The 22,246-nt window shown below is 35.5% G+C and overlaps 2 protein-coding genes across 2 annotated transcripts in view; both read left to right on the top strand.

Moving 5' to 3' along the window:
- The window catches only part of LOC100250619 (uncharacterized), a 35,382-nt gene extending 25,982 nt beyond the window's left edge, over positions 1 to 9,400 (top strand). The window contains exons 10-16 of the mRNA XM_002284010.5: positions 205 to 310; positions 4,736 to 4,846; positions 7,902 to 7,973; positions 8,066 to 8,167; positions 8,252 to 8,298; positions 8,479 to 8,506; positions 8,994 to 9,400. Coding sequence (XP_002284046.1) covers positions 205 to 310; positions 4,736 to 4,846; positions 7,902 to 7,973; positions 8,066 to 8,167; positions 8,252 to 8,298; positions 8,479 to 8,506; positions 8,994 to 9,095 — 568 coding nt within the window. The 3' untranslated portion in view covers positions 9,096 to 9,400. The remainder of the gene's footprint in view (positions 1 to 204; positions 311 to 4,735; positions 4,847 to 7,901; positions 7,974 to 8,065; positions 8,168 to 8,251; positions 8,299 to 8,478; positions 8,507 to 8,993) is intronic.
- Positions 9,401 to 15,983: 6,583 nt separating this feature from the next.
- Positions 15,984 to 18,120, top strand: LOC100255823 (homeobox-leucine zipper protein ATHB-6). Its single transcript, XM_002285707.4, has 3 exons — positions 15,984 to 16,591; positions 17,038 to 17,411; positions 17,523 to 18,120. Exons 1-3 carry the CDS (start codon positions 16,531 to 16,533, stop codon positions 17,949 to 17,951), a joined length of 864 nt encoding a protein of 287 aa, XP_002285743.1. The 5' UTR covers positions 15,984 to 16,530; the 3' UTR covers positions 17,952 to 18,120.
- The last annotated feature ends 4,126 nt before the right edge of the window (positions 18,121 to 22,246 follow it).

Raw genomic sequence — 22,246 nt, 5'->3', positions numbered from 1 at the left:
TAATATTTTAGATTTGTTGTGTTTGAAATTGCCAGACATTTGTTCAATTTCATTATGTATGTTATTCAGTTGCATAACATTTCAGACTCTCTGAAATTGCTGGACATCTTGTCCAAATTCGTACAGATTTAATCATGATTATAAAACAATAAATTTGTTCTGCCATACATGGAGCTGATTTAACTGAATTTACTTCCACGACAGCTATGCTATTGGTGGTCTTTCAGGTGGTGAAGATAAAAATTCATTTTGGCGTGTTGTTGCTCAGTGTACTGCTGCCTTGCCAGACGATAAGCCTCGATATGTAATGGTACAAATGACTTTTATCATTTCAAGATATACTCTACTCAAATCATCTCAAATTTGTATGAATTGCAGGCTATTCTTTCTTTTCCTGATATTGTGACACAGGCTACAGTAAAACCCCTACAAAATATTACTCTTAGGACTAAGAGAAATTATTATCTTAGCAAGGTTATTGATTTATTGATCAATAAATAATATATTAATTTATTGATCAATGGATATTTATTAATTTAGAGAGATTATTATGTTTCTATTGTACAATATTTATAGATATAATTTAGAGAGATTATTATGTTTCTATTGTACGGTATTTATAGATATATGACTTTTTTTTTTTTTTGATAAGTAAAGAATATTCATTCAAAAGGCACAATGCCACTAGGTATACAGGGAGTATACAAGGCAGCTAAGGCCTCAAAAAACAACAACAAAAAAAGAAACACCTCCCTTTAAATGGAAGCTATCCACTTTAGGAAGCCTATAAGGGAGAACGCCTCCTCACCTACATACAATTTGACCCAACTCCACAGATTACATACAAAAAAATTCTTTAACTTCTGCACGTTCAACATACCTCCCCTAAAAGCTAATCTATTCCTCTCCTTCCACACCGTCCAAAAAATACACAACGGAATGGCGTCCCAAATCTTTTTCCTTTTCTTTCCCACAAACGAGCCCCTCTAGCTAGCTAAAACCTCCTTTACAGTTTCTGAAAAAACCCATTTCACATCAACTAAACCAAAAACAATATCCCATAGAGCTCTAACCACTGTACAATGTATAAGGATATGATTTACACTTTCTTCCTCACAACCACACAGGAAGCAGCGATTTGGAAGTTGTAGCCCTCTTCTTTGAAGTCTATCCAAAGTGAGCACCTTCCCCCATGTCGCCTCCCACGCGAAAAAAGCAACTTTAGTTGGCACCCTTGCCACCCAAATGCTCCTTGATGGAAAGCCTGTATCATCAGACCTCGCCAACAAACTATAAGCTTCCTTGACCCTGAACTGACCTCTTCTTCCTTTCCTCCACAGGACTGAATCTTCTTCCAAAGAGGGTTTGTGACCCCTCAATATATGGAGAAAATCCCTAACCAACTCCAGCTCCCAATCATTGAAATCCCTCAAAAAATTTAGATTCTAATTTCCTTGACCCGAATTTTGATCCCACATTTCCTCAACCGTTGAGTTCCTTTGAACCGCCATACCAAAGAGATGAGGAAAACTTTGGGACAACGCTGACTCTGAATACCACACATCTGTCCAAAATCTGATCGTGTTGCCCTTCCCTACTCTGAAAGCCATGTTATCCCAACACCAATCTGATTCTTTCCAAATCTCTTTCCAAACCCCTACTCCCACCGCCCCATTAGCCTTCTTTGGCCTCCAACCAAAATCCTCCTGCCCATACTTCACCTTAATCACTTGTTTCCAAAGATTATCTTTGTCACAAGCATACCTCTATATCCACTTGCCAAGTAAAGCTTTGTTCAACATAGCTAGCTTCCTAAGGCCTAGCCCACCTTTATTCTTGTTTGTACATACCACCTCCCAATTTACCAAATGAGTTTTCCCCTCCATATTTCCCCCTCCCCACAAAAAGTCCCTTTGCACTTTCTCAAGCCTTCTAACAACAATATTGGGCATTCTGAAGATAGACATTTGGTAGATTGGCATGCTAGCCAAAGTACTTTTTATTAAAGTGACTCTTCCCCCTTTAGAAATATATTGTCGTTTCCAAAGAGCTATTCTCCTCTTGACTCTCTCTTCCACCCCATCCCACATATAAGGCGCTCTATTGGGAGCCCCTAAAGGAAGACCCAAGTACTAAGAAGGTAAGGACCCCACCCTGCAGCCTAACTTAACAGCCAACTCCTCCATCTCCACCACCTCTCCAACTGGAATGATTTCACTTTTGGCTAAATTAATCCTTAGGCCTGACGCCACTTCAAACCAGAATAAAATCCAACTTAAATGAGTTAGATGATCCTTTCTGGCCTCACAGAATATAATTGTATCGTCATAAAAAAACAAGTGAGAGATATTCAAAGGAGGTTCACTACCACCCCTTATGTTACTCCCTGATAAGAAACCCCCTCCACATCTCTCCTAATAAGAACATCTAGCACTTCCATTCCCATAACAAAGAGATAAGGAGACAGGGGATCTCCTTGTCTAAGACCTTTAGTGCTAGGAAAGAAACCTGTAGGCACACCGTTAACCAACACTGAAAATTTAGCTAAGGATAGGCAGTTCCACATCCACCCCACCCACTTAGGCCAAAAACCCATTTTTTTCAACACCTTCAACAAAAACTTCCAATTGATACTGTCATAATCTTTTTCTATATCCAGTTTGCATATAAGGCCCTTTTCTTTTCATTTCTGCCACGAGTCTATCACTTCATTTGCAATTAAGGAAGCGTCAAGGATTTGTCTTCCCCTCACAAAGGCATTCTGAGAAGTAGAGACCATCTTTCCAACTACTATCTTCAATCTGTTAGCTAGCACTTTATCCAATAACTTGTAAAGCCCCCCTAGGAGACTAATGGGTCTAAAGTCTCCAAGGTCCTCAACCCCACTTTTCTTGGGGATCAATACCAAGAAAGTATTGTTAAGGCTCTTGAGGAAAGAGCTATGTTCGTAGAATTCCTTGAACATTTCTAGAATCTCCTCTTTAATAAACTCCCAACAACTTTGCCAAAAAGCCAGAGTAAAGCCATCCGGGCCAGGGGCTTTATCCCCATTCATTTCCATCAGAGTCGCATGGATTTCATCCTCTGTAAATGGCCTCTCCAAATTCTCAGCCTCTTGATGGCTGATCTGATCAAGCTGGAGTCTCCCAATATCTGCCTTCCACCCTGTATCTTCCGAGAGAAAATTTTTAAACGCATTAGCAATTCCTTCCCTAATTTCCTACTCCTCTAGAAACCATTCCCCATTGATCTTAATTCTCTCCAAAGAATTATTTCTACGGTGAGCACTTGCCATGCGATGAAAGAACCCCGTGTTTCTATCCTCCTCCTTTAGCCATATTTCCCTTGAGAGCTGTCTCCAGTGAGTTTCCTCCATAATCACCCATTTTCTGTAATTTTCTTTTGCCTCTTTCTTCAGCTCTGTTTCCTCCATAGTCAGAACTCTCTCATTTTCCTCCCTATCCCAGAATTCCACTTGCTGCAAGGCTACAAATTTGTTGCACTCCAGCTTACCAAAGACTTCTCTATTCCAGACTTTCAGTTTCTGTTTGATTTCCTTCATCTTAGTAGCCAACTTGTAACTAGCACTGCCCCTAACATCAATTCCTTGCCACCAGCTGCGCACAAGCTCTTTGAAGCCCTCAGCCTTAAGCCACATATTTTCAAATCTGAATGGAGTCGGGCCTCGTCTTATCCCACCCCCCACTAACATAATTGGGAAATGATCGGATACCGGACGGGGCAGTCTACACTGATTAATCCCACTGAATTGGTCTATCTAGCTAGGAGACACAAGGAACCTGTCCAAATGAGCCCAAGTCTGATTATTTTGGCCCCCATTCCAAGTACATTCTCCCCATTGAAGAGGAAGATCCACCAACCCAAGATCATTCACAATTTCAGCAAATTTCCTCATTGCTGAGCTAATTCTCCTCTGTCTACTCCTTTTCCTCGGAAACAAAGTGATATTAAAGTCCCCCCCTAAACACCAGGGGTCTTCCCACAGCCCTCTAATCGCCCCAAACTCTTCCCATAAAACATCCTTTTCCACTTTAGAGAAAGGGCCATACACTCCTGTAAAAACACAGACAACCCCATTTTCTACGTTTCGGAATCTGCAAGATAATGTAAACTGTCCTTCCTCCCAATCTATAATGTCCAAAGACCTTCTATCCCAACATATAAAAATTCCTCCTGAAGCCCCCTCCGCATTCACAGCTTTCCAATCTAGTAATCTCCCAGAGCCTAAACTTCTCGTAATGCTATCCGTCATAAATTGCATTTTCGTCTCCTGAATACAAATTAAGTCCACCCTCTGATTTCTTATGACTTATAAATCCAAAAATAATTGATGTGGTCAAAAGTTAATACATAGAAATTTAAGGCTCTCTAAAAGAGAAGAGATGATTATTAATTGTAATAGTTAGAAAAACTCCTAAAAGGAAAATTTGGTGTTAAAATTTAATACCCTAAAAGATAAATGAGGTTTCAAATATGCAATGTTTTTGAGAAAGAGTTGAATTTTAAAAAATAAAAATTGTAAAAAGTTACTCAATACTGTATTATGAATTTTTTGTTTGCTATTTTTTTATGAACTACGTCACATATTTATTTATATTTCCTTGGCCCTTAATTTCTAAAAAAAAAAAAATTTCGACTAGAAAAATTTATTATTTAAATGAGATTATTGATTTATTGAACATTCATTTATCATGGTTTTATTGTATTTTTTCAGGGTGTTGGTTATCCATTGGATATTGTAGTTTGCAGCGCTTTAGGCGCTGACATGTATGACTGTGTTTATCCTACTCGTACGGCTCGGTTTGGCACAGCTCTTGTACCCGAGGTGATGACTTCTCTCATGAAATATGTTAAAAACTTGTGGGAATTGTATTTGACAACATTATTGAGGTTTGGAGTTTTAATAAGTTATTGTGTCTTACTTACAAAATTTTTTTTTTTTTTTTTTCAATAAAAACAAAATATGCATTGATATGGATAAAGAATACATGTGAAGGATGTTGAGTTCTCCCTAAATTTACAAAAAGCTGATAAAAAGAATATATGATTGAACTTTCTCCAATATACAAGGGAGACCCATACATCATAGTACTACCACATGAGGATATGCAAGATAAAGCAACTCATCACTCCATGTAACACATCTCCTTAAAAAAGAAACTGAATCAATGCTCATTTTCTTACTATTCAAACATGATCTACTTATGGCATACCAATCAAGTTGAACAACATTGAGAAGAGTGACTTTAAAGGTTGTGAACAAAAGGCCCTAAAAAGAGGAATAAAAATGAATTAAATCTTATAGTGTTTTTGAAGGTCCTTCATTTATCCTAAAAAATCCTTATATTTTTTTTCTATCACATAATCCAAATTATGATGAGACAAACCATTTGCCATGAATCTTTGCCTCTGGTGGTGCTTCCCAAACCCCTAAAGAAAATGGTCATTATGTCATATAATATTCTTGGGAGAACCTCAATCTAAGTTGGTCTAGTCTACATAGCCTATACCATAGCCCCAAAGTCAATGGACGATGTAAAGAAAGAAGATTAACTAATTATCCACTCCCATTATACAAAATACAATAGTCAGGACTAAGGGCTTTGTAAGGTCTTCTCATTTGTTTCATGTCGTTAGGATTGACCTTCTTATTGGCCACTAGCCAAGCAAAGGTCTTAACTTTAGATAAGACTTTAGATTTCCAAATAAAATTAGCTAGAGAGAAAGGAAGTAAATTTGATAGATTGATAAGGCTAAGAGGAAAGACGTTTCCGTAAATGAGCTTGAAGAAGATAATGACCAAGTTCTTGCATTTGTAATAGATGGTGACAAGTACAAATGAGTGAGAGAGGACATACATCTTTCTAGGTCCTCAATCTCCAAAGTAGTGAGTTTACGACGAGACTTTAGGTTCCAAAAATAAGAGGAAGAGTGTTAGGGATAGATAAGAGGAAGAGTTCCAAAAATGAATTCTTGTCTCATCATCACCTATCGCAAAACAAGTATATCTAGGGAAATACTAAAAAATTTGTGCAATGATCATCTAGGGGTAACAATGCAATCACCATACTATAATGTTGGCATCCCACCCATTGGGGTGTGTTCCAGAGATACTTAATATAACCCAATGCCAAAAAGTGGAACTTTCCTTGGGAAATCTTCAAAGTCACTTCCCTAAGAGGGCTCTCAGAATAATCTTTCCAAACCCTAGACCTCTTTCCGCCTTAGGCTTGCTTATTAGGTCCCCACTAATGAGATGGTCGCTTTTACCTTCTCCTACCCCTAACCAAAGTAAATCCCTTTGCAATTTTCAATCTTAAATTGTTTCAAAAAAAATTTCAATCTTAAACACCGCTGATGATGGAATTTTGAAAAGAGAGAGGAAATAGATAGGAATGTGAGACAAGGAGGATTTTATTAAACTTATTCTTCCACATAATGACAAAATAGCTTTTTTCCATCCATCAAATTTTCACTAAATTCTATTTATCACCGGATCCAAAAAGCGCCAGCCTTTGGGTTCCCCTATGGGAGACCCAGGTAGGATAAGGGTCAGTCAAAGACTTTGTATTTAAGCATTAATGCCAATCTTGTGGTTTGATTCTGATTCATAGGGATACCGGTGAGAGTGCTTTTATCTAAATTGATTTTAAGTCTTGATATGTGCCCAAAAACCAACAAGATTAGTTTGATATTTTGCAAATCTTCCATATAAGCTCTAGAAAAAAAAAATGGTGTCATCTGCATATTGCAAATGTCATGCTCTAGTCCTACTCCTATCCACTAAGAAGCCTTTCGAAAAACCACTCTTCTCCCCTCGCAACAACATCCTTCTTAAAACGTCGGATGCAATGGTGAAGAGGAATGAAGAAAGAGTATGTCTCCTTGTGTTAAACCTCTGGTTGCTTTACCCCATTCTTTAGCACTTCCATTCACTATGACCACTAATCACAGAGGCTGTTTGAATAGGTAAAACTAATAATACAAACGATTTTTTCTTAAATTCTTGTGTTTATTCTTCCTCTACTGCCTGCTTAGTGGTTATCCTATTCAAATGATCCTGAAAAATGTGAAGCTTTTAAATGACTAAGTGACTTGTCTAGTTATCAAGCAAAGCAGTAGAAGATAGGTTTTATTGCTAGCAGATTCACACACTTGTTTTATTTTGATATTTGAATCACTCTGATGATAAATTTTCATTTTACCTGGGTTCTCTATATACAACAGAATTCCACCAGAACCCTCTTTCCTTGTTTGACAATGGACTGGGTCCTTGTTTCTTGAAGTCAAATATGCATATTGGTTTGATCATCCTAGTGACTGATCATGTTGAGTCATTTGGTCACCAAGGTTCCCTTGAACCGTGCAAACTGTTATGCTTTCAGTTGTTGTCTTGCTTGGGGTGTGTTTGCTTGGTTTGATTCATACAATTCATTGTTGGAAAATTGTTCCTGTTAAATGTCTTGACATGAAATATACCATGTGTGTACTTTTATGTAACATTATATCATCTTGAAAATTGTCTTGTTGAAGACACAAAAAATGAAGCCTTAAGTATTTTCTGGCCTCAAGTTACATTCACAGGCTTACCTAGAAAGGAATTCATTCTTCTCGCAACTCCTCTTGTTAATGAATTTTTCTTTTTTCCATTTTTTTTACTTTTGAAATTGCAACTAACAAGCTTTTTGCAGAATAAATGATTTACACAAAATGTGACACTAACTGATGTTTTGTATTCAGCCCAGTTTGTGTCTAATGTCGATAAAAAATATTTTCGTGCAGAGTGCAATCACCTCTAGTTATGACTAGAAAATTTAACTCAAATAACCCTGCTTCCCCTCTTTCTTGACTCCTATACTAATGTTTAAATCTTCATACAGGGAGTACTGAAACTCAAACACAAGGCAATGGCTGATGATACTCGTCCTATTGATCCTGCATGCATGTGTATGGTATGCTTCCAATGCAGTGCTCATTGGCTTGAATTACTAATCTGTAAATCGCTGTTTTTATGCATCTTGCATCGTTTTCATTCTAACTGTAGGTCTGCAAGAACTATACAAGGGCCTATATCCATTGCCTTGTTACAAAAGACGCAATGGGATCTCAGCTTCTGTCATATCACAATCTGTATTACATGATGAAGGTACAAATATAGGCTTTCCAGATATTAGTTTTTGTGCTTCATTGTCCCATTTATATATGAAATTAAATTCTTTCAAAATTGCAGCTTAGCAGAGATCTCCACTCATCAATAATACAAGAGAGATTTCCAGAGTATGTTCACCTTTCACTTTCTTTATTTTTTATCCTTTAATTTTTATCATTTTCTTAGATGATTATTTTCATTTAGCTGAGAACCTCATGTCGATAATTAGGCTATGGTAATCAATTTCCTCAATTTTATTCATTGCCTTTTTTTTTTTTTTTTTAATATTCTGTTTTGTTTCTCTGCAGGTTTGTATGCGAGTTTCTGCAGAAAATGGTACATGGGCTGAAAATGGCTCTATATTCTTCATTACATATTATATGGGACGAAATTACACCTAGTATAATGATGCTATTTTTTCTCCTTTCATAATTTCATGTGGGATCCTTTTCTTGCATGCCTAATATAAAGTTGATTGGAGGCTTAGATCTGTCCTGTTAATTCAATGCTCCAAATTGGTTATTTTTTTAATTTTTATTCTTCTTCATTTGAAGAAATGTTTGTTTGTGGATCAAAAGGTGATTAATATCCACTCAATCAATGTGATATTTAGTGTGCATAGATCCCACATGAGGTATGAATGGTGTAAAAACGTAATAGGTTGTGTTGCATGCTCACGCGCCCTAGATTTTGTGACATCAATTTGGTTCTGATGTATGGTTAGAACTGAGCGTCTATTTGTTTCTGTGATTATTTAAATTGTGCTCAGGGTATATTTAATACATTGCTCTTCAAACTTTTGTTTTGATCCTGTGTTGTATAGTTCCCCAAGGGTGACGTCCCTGAATGGGTTTGCAATGCCATGGAAGTTGCTGGAATTGATATCTCTTGCTGCTGTGCTCCATTCTCCTCATCCCAAGATTAGAGTTCTTAACAATTAGACATGAAGGAAGAAAGTACAGTGATAGGCATTTTTACCGGGTTCAACTCAAAGGAAGTTGACATCGAAGAAATTTTATACACAGGGGATGACAGAGCGGCATAGATTTTGATAGAGCATATGCTGCTTCACTAGGAACTGAACCTGATCGAGAAAGTTCAACTGTTTTTTGTTAATTAATTACTAATTCTTGTCAGTAATGTAAGTTCCCTTTTGTTTTTCCTCCTTTCGACCACTTCCTGTCTGAATATTATTTATAATAATTTAATGAATGACATCAGTCCCAAGTCCCACTGGCCTTTCTAATTGCCAGTATTGCATCCAAGGGAGTTAACAAGTAACCAAAGTTGGTTATGTGAAACTTAAAAAGTATGGTCTATTATGGATTCTTGTTTAGTATTGCATCCATAGAGGTGGACCTACTGAGAGACAGCAGTCGGTGCCAACATTTTTCTCTGGTGCCAACATTTTTCTACAATGGCGAATTCCTTTCAGACTTCATTTTTCTACATGTTCTTGGTTTGCTGACCGAGCCCCTTGAGTCAACTTCCTGGCTAGCCGCCTTGGGATTGACAACTTTGTTCCACATATAGCTCCTGTTCACAGGTAAATGCAACCCATATGAAGCCAAGCGCTTCACTGTTTTTGCCGTAAACGCTAAATTGGCATGAGGCTGGCTAACCGTAACTGAGGGAGATGATTGTAAGGCATTATTATTCACGATATGACGTATTCAGAAATGAAATATGACTAAGATTGTCGAGTGATGAAAGAACTGATAATGTGTGTAGGTTTAAACAGGATATTGCCAATTGGTGATATGAGAGAAGATCAGCTAGCTGAGTTGTGTCTTGTAGCGTGAGGAGGATACGAGTTAAAAGAGGCATAATAGTTCTAAACTTGTAATTTGTAACTCTGAGATTTTGAAGGCTAAAAGGTAGTGTCCACCGTCCATTGAGCTAGTGAAGAAAACTTATGAGTTATGATGTCAAAAAGCGTGATGTTAGCTAGAGTGCGATAGTAAAACGTGATTCAAAAGATAAAAATCTTGAATGTCCAGAGAGACAAACTGGCTTTTAAAATATAGATAATTAGTCCAACAAGATTGATGCTACAGGCCCATAAAAGTTTGAGATGGATCTTGTGCTTGTTGTATCAGTGTACCCACATATCAATTGCCTCTTGTTAAGTCTATTCTGTGAGTCAAAAGTATCAAGCGATAAGAAGTTAAGGAGCCTAAAAGAATCGAAACCCTCGATGCACCTCTGCAGGTCCTCTCTAATCCTTTTTCCTTACTCTTACAGCAGCACTTCTTCAGTTCTTATTGTTGACTGTTGAGCTTTTCTTGTCTTATAGGTGTGGCAGGTAAAGAACCCGAGGATGCACTAACCTGCGGAATCCTTTTGTTCGTCATTTAAATATTATATTAGGGATTTTAAGAGTTGGGTTAGGCGCAACTTCAAATTCCTAGACTAGATTAGCCTCTGGAAATTTCATGAGGATGATTTTTCTTTGGGTAGCTAACACATGCCAAACTAGGGGTCGCTTTTGAAATCCACACCCCTTCCAGCCAAGAACTTTGGACGACAAAGTCCATGAAAGAGGACATTTAAAAGTGTGTATCATGCTATCAAAATACACTTTTCCGCCCAATCGTACCCAACTTTTGAAACACTTATCCACCCAATCTTCCCAAACTTCTTCCCAACCAATTATTTAATATGATTGGATAGGAGAGCACAAGAAAGTCTAAGAAATATTCCATTTCATTGCTTTTCAGGCTATCCTTTGGACACCACTTAAAAAACAGAAAAGAAAGCACACAATAAAGCTGCCTGCCCTTCATTCCACACCAACCCTGCCACTCTCTCTCCTCCTTATAGGGCGGGTCTAGCCTTCTAGGGCCTACGTATGTACAAAATGTCCATCCCTTTCCAGGTCTCTCGACTATGCAGACCCATGAAGGCTACAAACTTATAAGCAAATATTTTTGTTATCCATCGCTGATAGCCTTTGAAACATCCAATTCAAACCTGGCCATCCAACTGAAACCCATGTGAGGCCCTGCTTCTCTGGGCGGATTTGGATTCTGACTACCAATTGCCTTCGCATTTTTTTTAGTTAAAATAAATAGACATGTACCTAAAAAAGGCTCTTCTCTGTTAATGTTTCTTGGCTGTTAGTAAGTTTCTTAGTAAACCAGCAAGATATTACATGCAAACGATCATCCATGTCTTGTTACAAACCAGAAACCTACTCCCCTGCAACAGTCTACTGCCTATCCTTTCTGTTCTCAATTCTACACAAAGGGGATAAAGAGAAGTAAATCATCATTCCTTCCAAGGGTTTCTAAAGAAGCATCATTGCCCAAATCAAGAAGCCAACATGCTTTAAAGTTGCTTGCATCATGTACTGCATTAAACAAGACAACTGATGTTGGAAGACACTGCTCTTCCAACTTCATAACAGATAAAGTTTCTCTATCTATTTCACTCCTCTCATACCATCTTCAATTTTAAAACTTACTGGATTCCAAATTCTCTAAATATTTTCTGAAAAGTTAGGTCTGTGATATGGTGCATACAAGTAAGAAATGCAAAGATTCTCCAGGCGGATATGGAGATGTGGTGGTCTAGAAAGCTTTAGAAAAATCAAGGGACATAAGAAGGAAATGCATTCCATACTTCACCAGCTCCCTAATTTCAAGCACAAATGCATTATCAATTGGTTACATATTCCCTCTTTTATCTTTCTTTGTGGACCTTCCATATGGTAGCACTCCCACGGACCCACTCCCATCAAATATTAGAGCTTAATATTGGTATGCCATCATCACTTTCTCTCGCCATTTTTGGCTTCTTGGATGGAACAATAGTGGTAGGCATGGTTTGGGGCACCGGCTATTAATTGGGCTTATTAAAAGACCGACCAACTTGGATTCCACGTTCATTACACTTTTTAAATTGCATTTATGACAAGTTTACCCAACTAGGGAAAGATAATGGAAAATGTCTCGTTCATTTTTTTAAATCAACAAAATTTTTTTCCATTAAAACCAATTTATACTAATGAATATTTTTTAATTAAAAACTAACAAGTTAAAAAAAAAAAAAAGAAAAAAAAAAAAGGAGAGAAGTGACTCAATAAGCTTGATAATTCAACAAAATTTTGTAATTATTTTTTAATACATAAATTTTTATATAATTTAAGATATTTAATTTATTATAAATATTTTATATCAGTAAAAATGATTAGAAGAAAAAAAAAAAAAAGGGACAATTGTGTTTTGGACTTAATTGGACCCAAAAATGAAGTTTTGTTCATATAAATTCACTATTTAAGCCCAAAACTTAGAGGAAGTATGAAAATTGATAAGAAGGATATGAATTTTTTATCTTTCCAAAAATGACTTTTATTGACTGTGAAAAAAAGAGTAGAAAAATATTAATTTAAATTTTATTCCTTTTGTAAACCTCAATAAAATTTAATTTAATTTAGTGATTTGGAAAAAAAATACACCATTTTCCAAAAAATTAAAAATAAATTATTATTATTATTATTTAAAAATCAAACATCTTGAAAAATATATATTTTTAAAATTGTGTACGTAAAAAATAACTAAAAATATGTCAAAATTATTTTTTTAAAATGAAATATTTTTTTTTAAAAAAAAATAGTTTTCTAAAAATAATAAATTTTCAGAATAATTATTAAAAAAAATTAAGATAAAAAAGTTTGTCAAACATTGTGGTAAAAAATACTCAAAATAGTTTTAAAGGAAATATGAGTCTCTTCACATTTTATATCCTTCCTATCGATTATGTAATCTTTATGAACCAAATCTTAAATTTTGGGCTGGATCTAAAACACAATTATCTAAAAAAAATAAAAATAAAACGTTGGTAAAAGTTATTAAGGTAAGGGCAACAAAGACTATTTAACCAAATATCAATTCCTAAAGCAATAGAACGAGTTTCTTAGGGGATGGTGTGAAAAACTTATCCTCCACTTTGAAGGAATAAATTTTCCTAAAGAGAAATGAGACCCACACTTAAAGTTGATTTTAAGTACGAATTAAATACTTGGAACGAGAAAAGGAATGATTTCTTTTCCACTCATTCACAAGAAAGATGTTGAAGTAAACATGTCATTGGTATAAACACACTTCTAGTCAAGGGAGTTTTCACTTGTTTACATCGCACCGGTCACCACACGGCACACACTCCACGCGGGGCTGGAATATAAATGAAGTTAATTTTGGTTCAAAATTTCAGTGGACAATCCAAAATCCAAATTCCAATGCGTACCGTGAAAACTGCCATGTTATCTTCAATGGGCGTTTCCCATCCTCAAGTTGCTTTTGGTACTCTGAAGATGCTGTCTTTAACCAGACAAGGGAAAAGGTTGATTGTTATTTACTAAGTAATGGTTCTAAATCTTTGTTGTCCAACCTAATAAATATTTAAGAAAGTTTAAAATGTATGGTACACAACACCGGATGGCCCTAGGTCCTCTCTCTTCTCGAAAATGAGATATTTTTTTTTGATGTGGCACCTGTTGTGATGCTAAAATTCATTTGTTTGATCATGACATATTGGTCCACTCCCATGTGACACTAGTGTAAGAGCCTTGTATTTTCCGGTGCTTGCTCCAATCCCATCACCTATTGTTCCGTATTTCAACTTATGGGCCTTGGGTTTCATCTCATTGGTTCAACCTACATCCATTTTCTCATCATGAAATCGATCAGCTTCTAAATGGCCTATCCTTTTCCATAGGTGGGTTCCAAAAGATCTAGTCGTTGAAGTTTTGACAGCCAAACTATCTAGAAAAAAGGGTAAAGAAAGGAAGAAAGAAAATGAAAGAAAAAACCCTTGAATTGTCTCTTATTTTGGCATGTAATATCAAGTATTCGGATCTTTTGTGAATTCTGACTAATCAATCAGGGTTGCAACATGTTTTGAGTAAATTTTGAGCCAACCAGAAATCTAAGTTTTAGTTGAAAATCTTATTCAATTCCAAACCCAATAATGGTATATGATAAACAACCTTAACTATATTCATATTAAATATTCATACATAGAGAATTACGATCATTTTAATATTATAAGATATCTACACGTGATCAATTAATTGGCTGTATAATTAATGTTGTAATACAAACGAAGTATATAAATAAAAATTATTTATCTAATTCAACCAAAATAAATAAAAATAAAATCTGTCTAAATTCAAAAGATTCTAGTCTGGATTGAAAACTTGAGGTTTGGTTGACTTTGCAGCCCATCGGCCAAACCTAGTTGTAGCCCGACATTAATAAGCCCGCCTGCATTCAATCCTCCAATAATTGGATTTTTTATTAATTCGTAGTAGACCATTGAAAAACTTTTCTACAATTTGAAGGAAACGAATTGGAGCATGTGAGTCTCCAAGACGGACGAATAACTTATAAAAGGTAAAAAATGGGAGAATAAAGAGGGTGGAGGAGTGAATATGTAACCAGGATTGAAACATGAAGGAGACACATCCCAATAACAGTATGGCACAGTGACAACGTCATGTGAGGCAGGTGGCAGTGCTGTCACCAGCATCCAAAGCCCCAATTTCCGAACAATATGAAAATGCTTACGGGGTGTTTTTCTTTTCTACTATAACACTCCATGTGATGTAGGTGGCACTGTCCAATCTTGCAGAAATTAAGCAAAACCCTCCCACATTGCTCTTTTTTCCCTGCGCCCTCCACGTGCATCTACGCTGGACTTTGCTTAGCCTCCCCCATTTCTCCGACTCCACCGCTTTCATCCTCTACTCTTGCCTCTAAATTTACTCTTTGTTAAATCAAAAGGTTAAAAATATACTCTTTCGATGTCTCTATCTTGGAGTAGAGCGTTTGCTCCTCCAAGGGGGCGCACCTCCAAAAAGGAGATGTCCTACTGATTGGAAAAGCGTAAATCGTGTACTGTAGTGAGCGTCTACACACACCATATATCTATCAATGAAAGTTGCCTGTATGGTACATGCTGATGCTGATGCGTCGACTACTTCACATTGTAAGACACTGTTAATTTTCGGTGATTTTAATTTTCTTAAGTAACCCAGATTCTGCCAATTACCTGGGCTTGCTATGACCACATGCTTCCTCCTACTTCCTAGTGAAGCCTTCTGTCTTTCTAATACCACCACTTTTATTGGAGAGTGAGGGGTTGATCAAAAGTTCAAAACTGAAACTCGAATGGTACAAGGTTTCTGGCAATAGATAGTGAATCCTCCAACTAGCTGCCATCACTGACAGCTCCATCACAGGCATCATGGGCGACACGATCACGCTCAGATTTGAATAAAAGCAAAAATTCAGTGTCAGTCATATCATCTGACCCCACAGATTATACATCATTTGTTCGACTTCGAGGCAGGAAACCGTCATAATGTAACTATCATTAGAGGTGTGTGACTCAAGATTTTATCTTGGATTATGGGCTTTGCCAAAGGTTAATAATGGATATAATTGTTTCGCCTAATTATATATACAGAGAGAGAAAAGAAAAAAGACTTTGATTTTATCCACGAGGGAGGGAATAGTATTATATTTATCGAGTAGCGGGCAAAACTGGGACGTCTCAGTGCAGATGATTGAATTGAGCTGAGATGAAACAAAATTTTAGCCGGACAACCCAGGGAAAAAAACAGGAAAAGGATATGGGTTTAATTAAAAATGGGCGAATGATTCTTAAAAAAAATAAATGATTATATTTCATAAAAAATGGCCGAAAAACCTGGAAGATTGAATCTCTTATCATCCCAAGAATTGAACTTAACCTTGACGATTCAGAGAAGGTTGAATGAGGGCCTAAGTATTTCCCTCACTCTCTGGAGAGAGCATCTTTTGGTGGACCAATTGCAAAAAAAAAAAAAAAAATCTGTAAAAACTTGTCCAAACTTTTTCCTTATGGTGGGCTGCCCCGTGGCCAGCATTGCAGCTACGTCAAAGTTGAGTCGGTACCCAGTCGAGTTTGCATATATAAAAAGCATGTCTTGAGTAAATTTACTAATGTTCTTCTTGTGAATCAGTCTCGACACACTCCCTTGGATGCGTTGGGCTTGATTCAGAGCTTCCTGTGCTTGGTTGGCTCGTAAGAGTTGGCTTGCCTTTTCTTGTTGTCCTTCATCTACTTCTTCTTCTGGATTCGCAGGGAGAATAGGTGCTGAGAGAAGGCTCAGGCTCAGTCATTTTACAGCATTTGTTTTTTTTTTTTGTTGCAACTTCAAGTCATGATCATCAATGGTTCTGGTTCTTCTCTCAACTGAAAAGGCCTGCTTTCAACTCTTATTCGCCAAAGAAAAGTGTAGAGAGACTTGAGAAAAGAAAAGAGTCTCCATTACAGTAAGATCTGTTCAGGTTCTCCCACATAGTAATTCTGTCATGAAGCGCTTCAGTAGCTCTGTTTCTTTGGCTCCTTTGGTCTCCATGTGTTCGCCTAAAGGTAAACAGAAATGGTTCAGCAACAAATTCAAATCACTAGGGGTTTTTATTTTTTATTTTTGCCCTTTTTCTTTATTGTTTATTTAGAGATTCATGCATGTCCATTTGTTCCTTTCTCTTGCTCCGGAAGGCTGCAACTCAATGGTCCTTGGCAGCTGAGAAAAGGTAGCACAATAAAAGAAAATGAAGAGCCTTATGGGCAGAGTCAAGGAACTGTGTGACAGTAATGAAAAACTCTACCATTCAAAAAATTTAGTTTTTTCTCTTCTTTTCCTCCCTTTTCTCAGAAGCCAAACAAGAGTTAAACCAAGATTTACTTGATACTGTTTTCTATAACACTTCTTCTATGATATTAACACCACACTTCATTTCATCCGAGTTCTTGCTTTATTTCTCAAGTCACTTGTACCGCAGAAAAATCTAATCCTCACTCGTGTTGTTATTTAGAGGGGAAGAACTCAAAGAATTATCCTGTCTACGATAGTGAATTCCAAGCTATGTTAGATAGTTTTGATGAAGAAGACTGTGCTGAGGAAACTGGACTGATCACTGAGAAGAAAAAGCGATTGAGCTTTGATCAGGTAAAGGCCTTGGAGAGAAGTTTTGAGATTGAGAACAAGCTTGAGCCAGAGCGAAAGGTGAAAATAGCAGAAGAACTGGGCCTAAAACCACGACAAGTAGCGATATGGTTTCAAAACCGCCGAGCACGCTGGAAGACGAAGCAATTGGAGAGAGACTACGGTATTCTTAAAGCCAATTATGATGCTCTGAAGCTTGACTACGAGAGTCTCGAACAAGAGAAAGAAGCTTTAGTCGCAGAGGTAAATTAATGGATTCTAGTTTTAGATGTTTTCTACATGGTTGGTTGTTGAAATTTGACTTGAGTGTGGAACTTTTGGCTCTTTCTTATGGTCTTTGTCTTTGAACTGCAGCTAAGAGAGCTGAAAGCAAAGCTCCAAGGCGGAAACATGGAGTTAAATCAATCTGTTAAAGAGGAGGCTCTAGTTTCGGAGTCTGAGAATAATGTTTCAGAGCAGGGTAAGAACAATGGAAATATATCAGGAATCCATGGATTGGGAGACTTCAAAGACGGGTCATCTGATAGTGATTCCAGTGGAGTTTTAAAGAATGAGAGCAATTTCAACGCACAGCTAATGATGTCTCCAGCGTCTTCTTCTTCTCTTAGATTGAACTGTGCTTCTTTGTCATCACCTTCACCAATGAACTGGTTCCCAAGTAAAGCGTTTCAGCATCAGTTTGGGAGAATGGAAGAGCAGAGTTTCTTCAGTGCAGAGGAGCCCTGCAATTTCTTCTGGGGTGATCAAGCCCCCTCTCTTCATTGGTACTTTCCTGATCAGTAAAACTAGTGAAGCCTAGAGATATATTCAAAGCTGATATCTCAAAAAATGAGATGTACAAGTATGGAAATTTTGTAATTTTAGACCTTTAATTTCAAGCTCTACTGTAGCACAATAGAATTGGCATAATGATCATTGATCAGTGGCCATAACCTTTTTGGCCTTTTTCGGAGATTAAATGCTTCCCTTTATCCACTCCAGGGGAATGTAGGGCTAATTTCACTGATACACTCTCATCCAATAATTATAATCCTGACCATTAAGCCATCTCCTTTGACGGAGTAAACTAATACTGTTCACCGCATAACAAAAATTGTCAAACTTTAGGGATAATCATGCTTCGCTAAGTAGTCATGAGATGCTTCTTGATGTGGCTATGAGCAACTTCCAACACACGATATGAGCTTACATCAATTGATATTGCATTGAATGGGCTAAGGGCCCTGTTCTGGCTTCAAAAGGCAGCAAAAGTTTCGATGTGAAGATACCCATATACTTTTCTCTTTCCACTCAATATTCTGGGAAGGACCTTAATGGTGTGGAGACAAACGCCATCCCTTTCTAAAAACAGTTTTAATTCATTTTATTGGAGGATAATGCTGACTGTTCAGTACCACCACGACCAGAACTATAGTTAAATACAGGATCATAACTTTGGCATTTGTAATGCAGGATCCTCGTGCTAAATGATGGAATCATGCTGCAATGATTACAGAAAATTTTAAAAGAAAACCAGTTCATATTGGCACTGCTCTTCAGCTCTTGGTAGAGCTTGAACCATATAAGCAGATGAAATATGATTGATTGTGTGATTTAAGATGACTTATGGAAGAGGTTTACGCTGGGCACGCAGGGGACAAAACCCCCTAAAATGTAGGCTACTCCGAGTGTATTTTTTCCTATCGATGGGCGCCAAAGAGGCCATGTGGTTGGTGAAAAGTAGATCATGACTGGTAGCTAACAAAATTGAACGGCAAGAATTGAAACCAAGAGCTCTTTCAGTACTGTATCACTGCCCTATCAGTGAATAAAAGGTAAAAGTCCATCACCCTTGCATGCAGATCGTCTTTCAATATTGCATCAACTACATTCAAACAGACAATTACCCTCAAAAATTATGTCTACTTCCAATCTTTGATCGAGTCCGATGACAAAATTCAAGAAATTTACATCATAATAATACTGTATATATATTTTAATATGGAAAAGTTGTGTTTTGATGGGGACTTTTAATATTTACAGTGGGGACTGAGGATGACTCTGGGTTCCTTTTCTCTTTTCTATTTATAGTGGGAAAGAGACAGGCCAAAAGCTGCGGTGACTATGACTCTTAACTCTTCCAAGTCTGAGCTGCCATTGTCAGAGGACGGACCCATCACCCCCTCATTTTGTCACCCACGTTTGACTGTTAACGCTCTATGGAATCTAGCTTGTCAGCCTTTGTCATGAGTTGTGTGCGGCGATCCCTAGAACCCACTGAATTCATCCCCTTATCTCGTTTCTGCCTATCTACTTTCTATTAATTATTGTCCCACACAGTGACAACATTTCAAAAAAAAGCAACCTCCAAAGCTACCTATTACCTGAAGGTGGGAATCAAATCCGACTTTTCAGCGAGCAAAACAAAATTAAAAGTCATATATTATTATTAAGTTATTTTATAAAAATTATAAATCCTAATTTCAAAAGATGATTTATAACTTATAAGTATGTACTAAACGTTACTTTGAATGCAATTTGATTTCAATTTAGCATACCATTCTGATGAGGCTAGACTAATTTGTTGCAAATATGGTGAAAATTGTTACTCTTTGTATTCAAATCACATTGGGTTTGGTGGAAAGCTTTGGCCACCTTACAGCCTTGGCCTACTTGAAAGCAGCCTAACAAGGATTTGTCTAGTTTCTTGTGTAAAGAACTAAAAGGAAGATCCATGATAAAAGTGATGTGCGCTTGCCATTGAGAAGGCCCTTTGGCATCGAATAGATTGCTCATAATGCGACTTACCCATCCATCTTGGCTTAGAAAATAAATAGTTTAGGTGGTAGAACCAAACACCCAACAAAAAAAAAAGAGAGAATCAATGTGTGTTAGGATGGCTGTGGTGGAGGAAAGTTTAGGGTAAAAATCATGCCGATGTCATAATTACTCATTAAATTAATAGTATATTTGGTATATTTTTTATTTGAAATGTTTTTAATTCAACTATTTTATCCCAAACTGTTTTTACTATTAAACATTTTTAAAACCAACATATGTAATTTTTCAATTTTTTAAGAGTGTTGTTTAAATTTTGTCAAATTTTCTCCAACAATATTTTTTTTTAATAAAAAGTATGGGTAATGGACTTTTAGGTGGAGTTCATTTTTGGGAAAAAATCCAAAATATTTTGGTTTTTGTTTTTTTTTAACTAAAAAGTAACTTATCATATCCATTCATATAATTAAACTGAATTTATTAATAATAAATTTACTTTAATTATATTAATTGATATCAACAAATTACTTTTAATTGAATAAAAAAAATCACCTTAGTTTTGGTCTTGATATATTTCTTGTCTTTTATTTATCTATAATAATAAATCCTATATAAACTGTAAGAATTTTTTTAGATTTAACTTAATGACTTAATAAAAATTAAAGAGTCTCAAAGTTTAAAACTTAAAAAAAAATAAAATTAAAGACATAAGATAGAATGATAATTTTTATGTTTTTAGGGAAATTTGAGATAAAATATTAAAATGTAATAAAATAAAAATATATCTAAAAATATATAATTAATTTTTTAATTTTTAAATACAAGGAGTAAAATATATTTTGTTGAATGTTTAATATATTTTACATATTACTCCATCACATTTAAAATCCTAAACACCCACAAAGCTAATGCAAACATAACAGGATTAAGATTTCGATTAAAGATATGAATTGCAATGGTAGTTTTTTTTTACTAAAATCTTATAATTCTCAATTTTTATATTTTTTTCCTTTTTAGGTTTTTTTTTCACATGATGGATTGAAATTGACTACAAAGGCAGTTAATTTTTCTTCGGAGCTTAATTCTATTTATTTGAGAATAATTTTCCAATAAAAGGCATAATTTTTTTATTTTTCTTTTCTGAGGTTCTTGGTTGTTCCCATGATGTAAAGAACTTAAAAGAAGATCATTCCGTTGCATAAGATGATGGGTTTACATCAATCTCTATTTCATTTTCCTTTCAACATTACTTTCTATGCTAACTTAACGGATAATGATAATTCGATTCCTATGTACTCTTTCAAGTTTCAATTGCTCCACACACCACATGTTATTTCAAATGACAATTTTACCCCCACTTATGTGATATTTACGTTTAATGAATGTAATGTTATCCATGTGATATTTACTTTTAATGAATGTAATGTTATCCGACAAAAAAGGTGTAATGTTGGTGCTTAAAAGGTTTGAAGAAAAGTTGTTGGATTTTGAATGTGAAGGCACAAAATGTAAAATATCATGTGGGTTGTTGGGTTAAAGTGTATTTAAACCTTTTATTTAATATAACCTAACTACTCATTAAAAATTACATTTATGATCCTTTATTAAACAATAAAAAAAACTCTTTATAAATGCAACATAAGAAAAAAAAATTAATTTTATAAAAATAAAACACAAGCATATAAATTATCACTCTAATTTTCAACTCTAATTTTTGTTTTATTTTTTCATGGGTTTAATCAATATATTAAAATTGAAATTCTCCTCTTTTTATTTTTGTTTTCATTTGCTTTTAATCAAATATATATATATATATTTGATCCAACCAAATTTCTGTATCAAAAATAAAATAAAATTTAAACAATTTTTAAAACCATTATATTTTTAACTATATCTATGAAAATTCTTGTATTTTATATGCAAGTTATTATGATTTAATTTTAAAAATAGAAAACAAGACGGGTATCAAATCCAACGTAGTGTTAACAAAATAAAAGTGATTTACTCCCACTTTTAGAATTTTTTTTGCTGCTCAAATAAAAAATTCTGATATAAATGAGGTTTCATAGGATCTTTTCAATAAAATTCTAGTAAATAAATTATTTATTTATTTATTTAATAAAAAATGAATAATAAATATAGAAGCAAAAAGGTTTAAAGAAATATGAAAATAGAAGAATAAGTAAATAAATAAATTATTTAAAACTTTTTGAAAAAAACCCAATATATATATATTAAAGAATAAAAAGTATGGAAAATGGAGGAAATGTATGGAAAATATTAAGAATTATTTAGTAGATAAAGTATTTATTTTTTTCTAT

The sequence above is a fragment of the Vitis vinifera genome, chromosome 18 (genome assembly GCF_030704535.1).
Source record: "Vitis vinifera cultivar Pinot Noir 40024 chromosome 18, ASM3070453v1".
NCBI classification, from domain to species: Eukaryota; Viridiplantae; Streptophyta; class Magnoliopsida; order Vitales; family Vitaceae; genus Vitis; species Vitis vinifera.
Note: the sequence above shows the minus strand (reverse complement) of the source record. Positions and strands in the feature narration are given on the sequence as shown.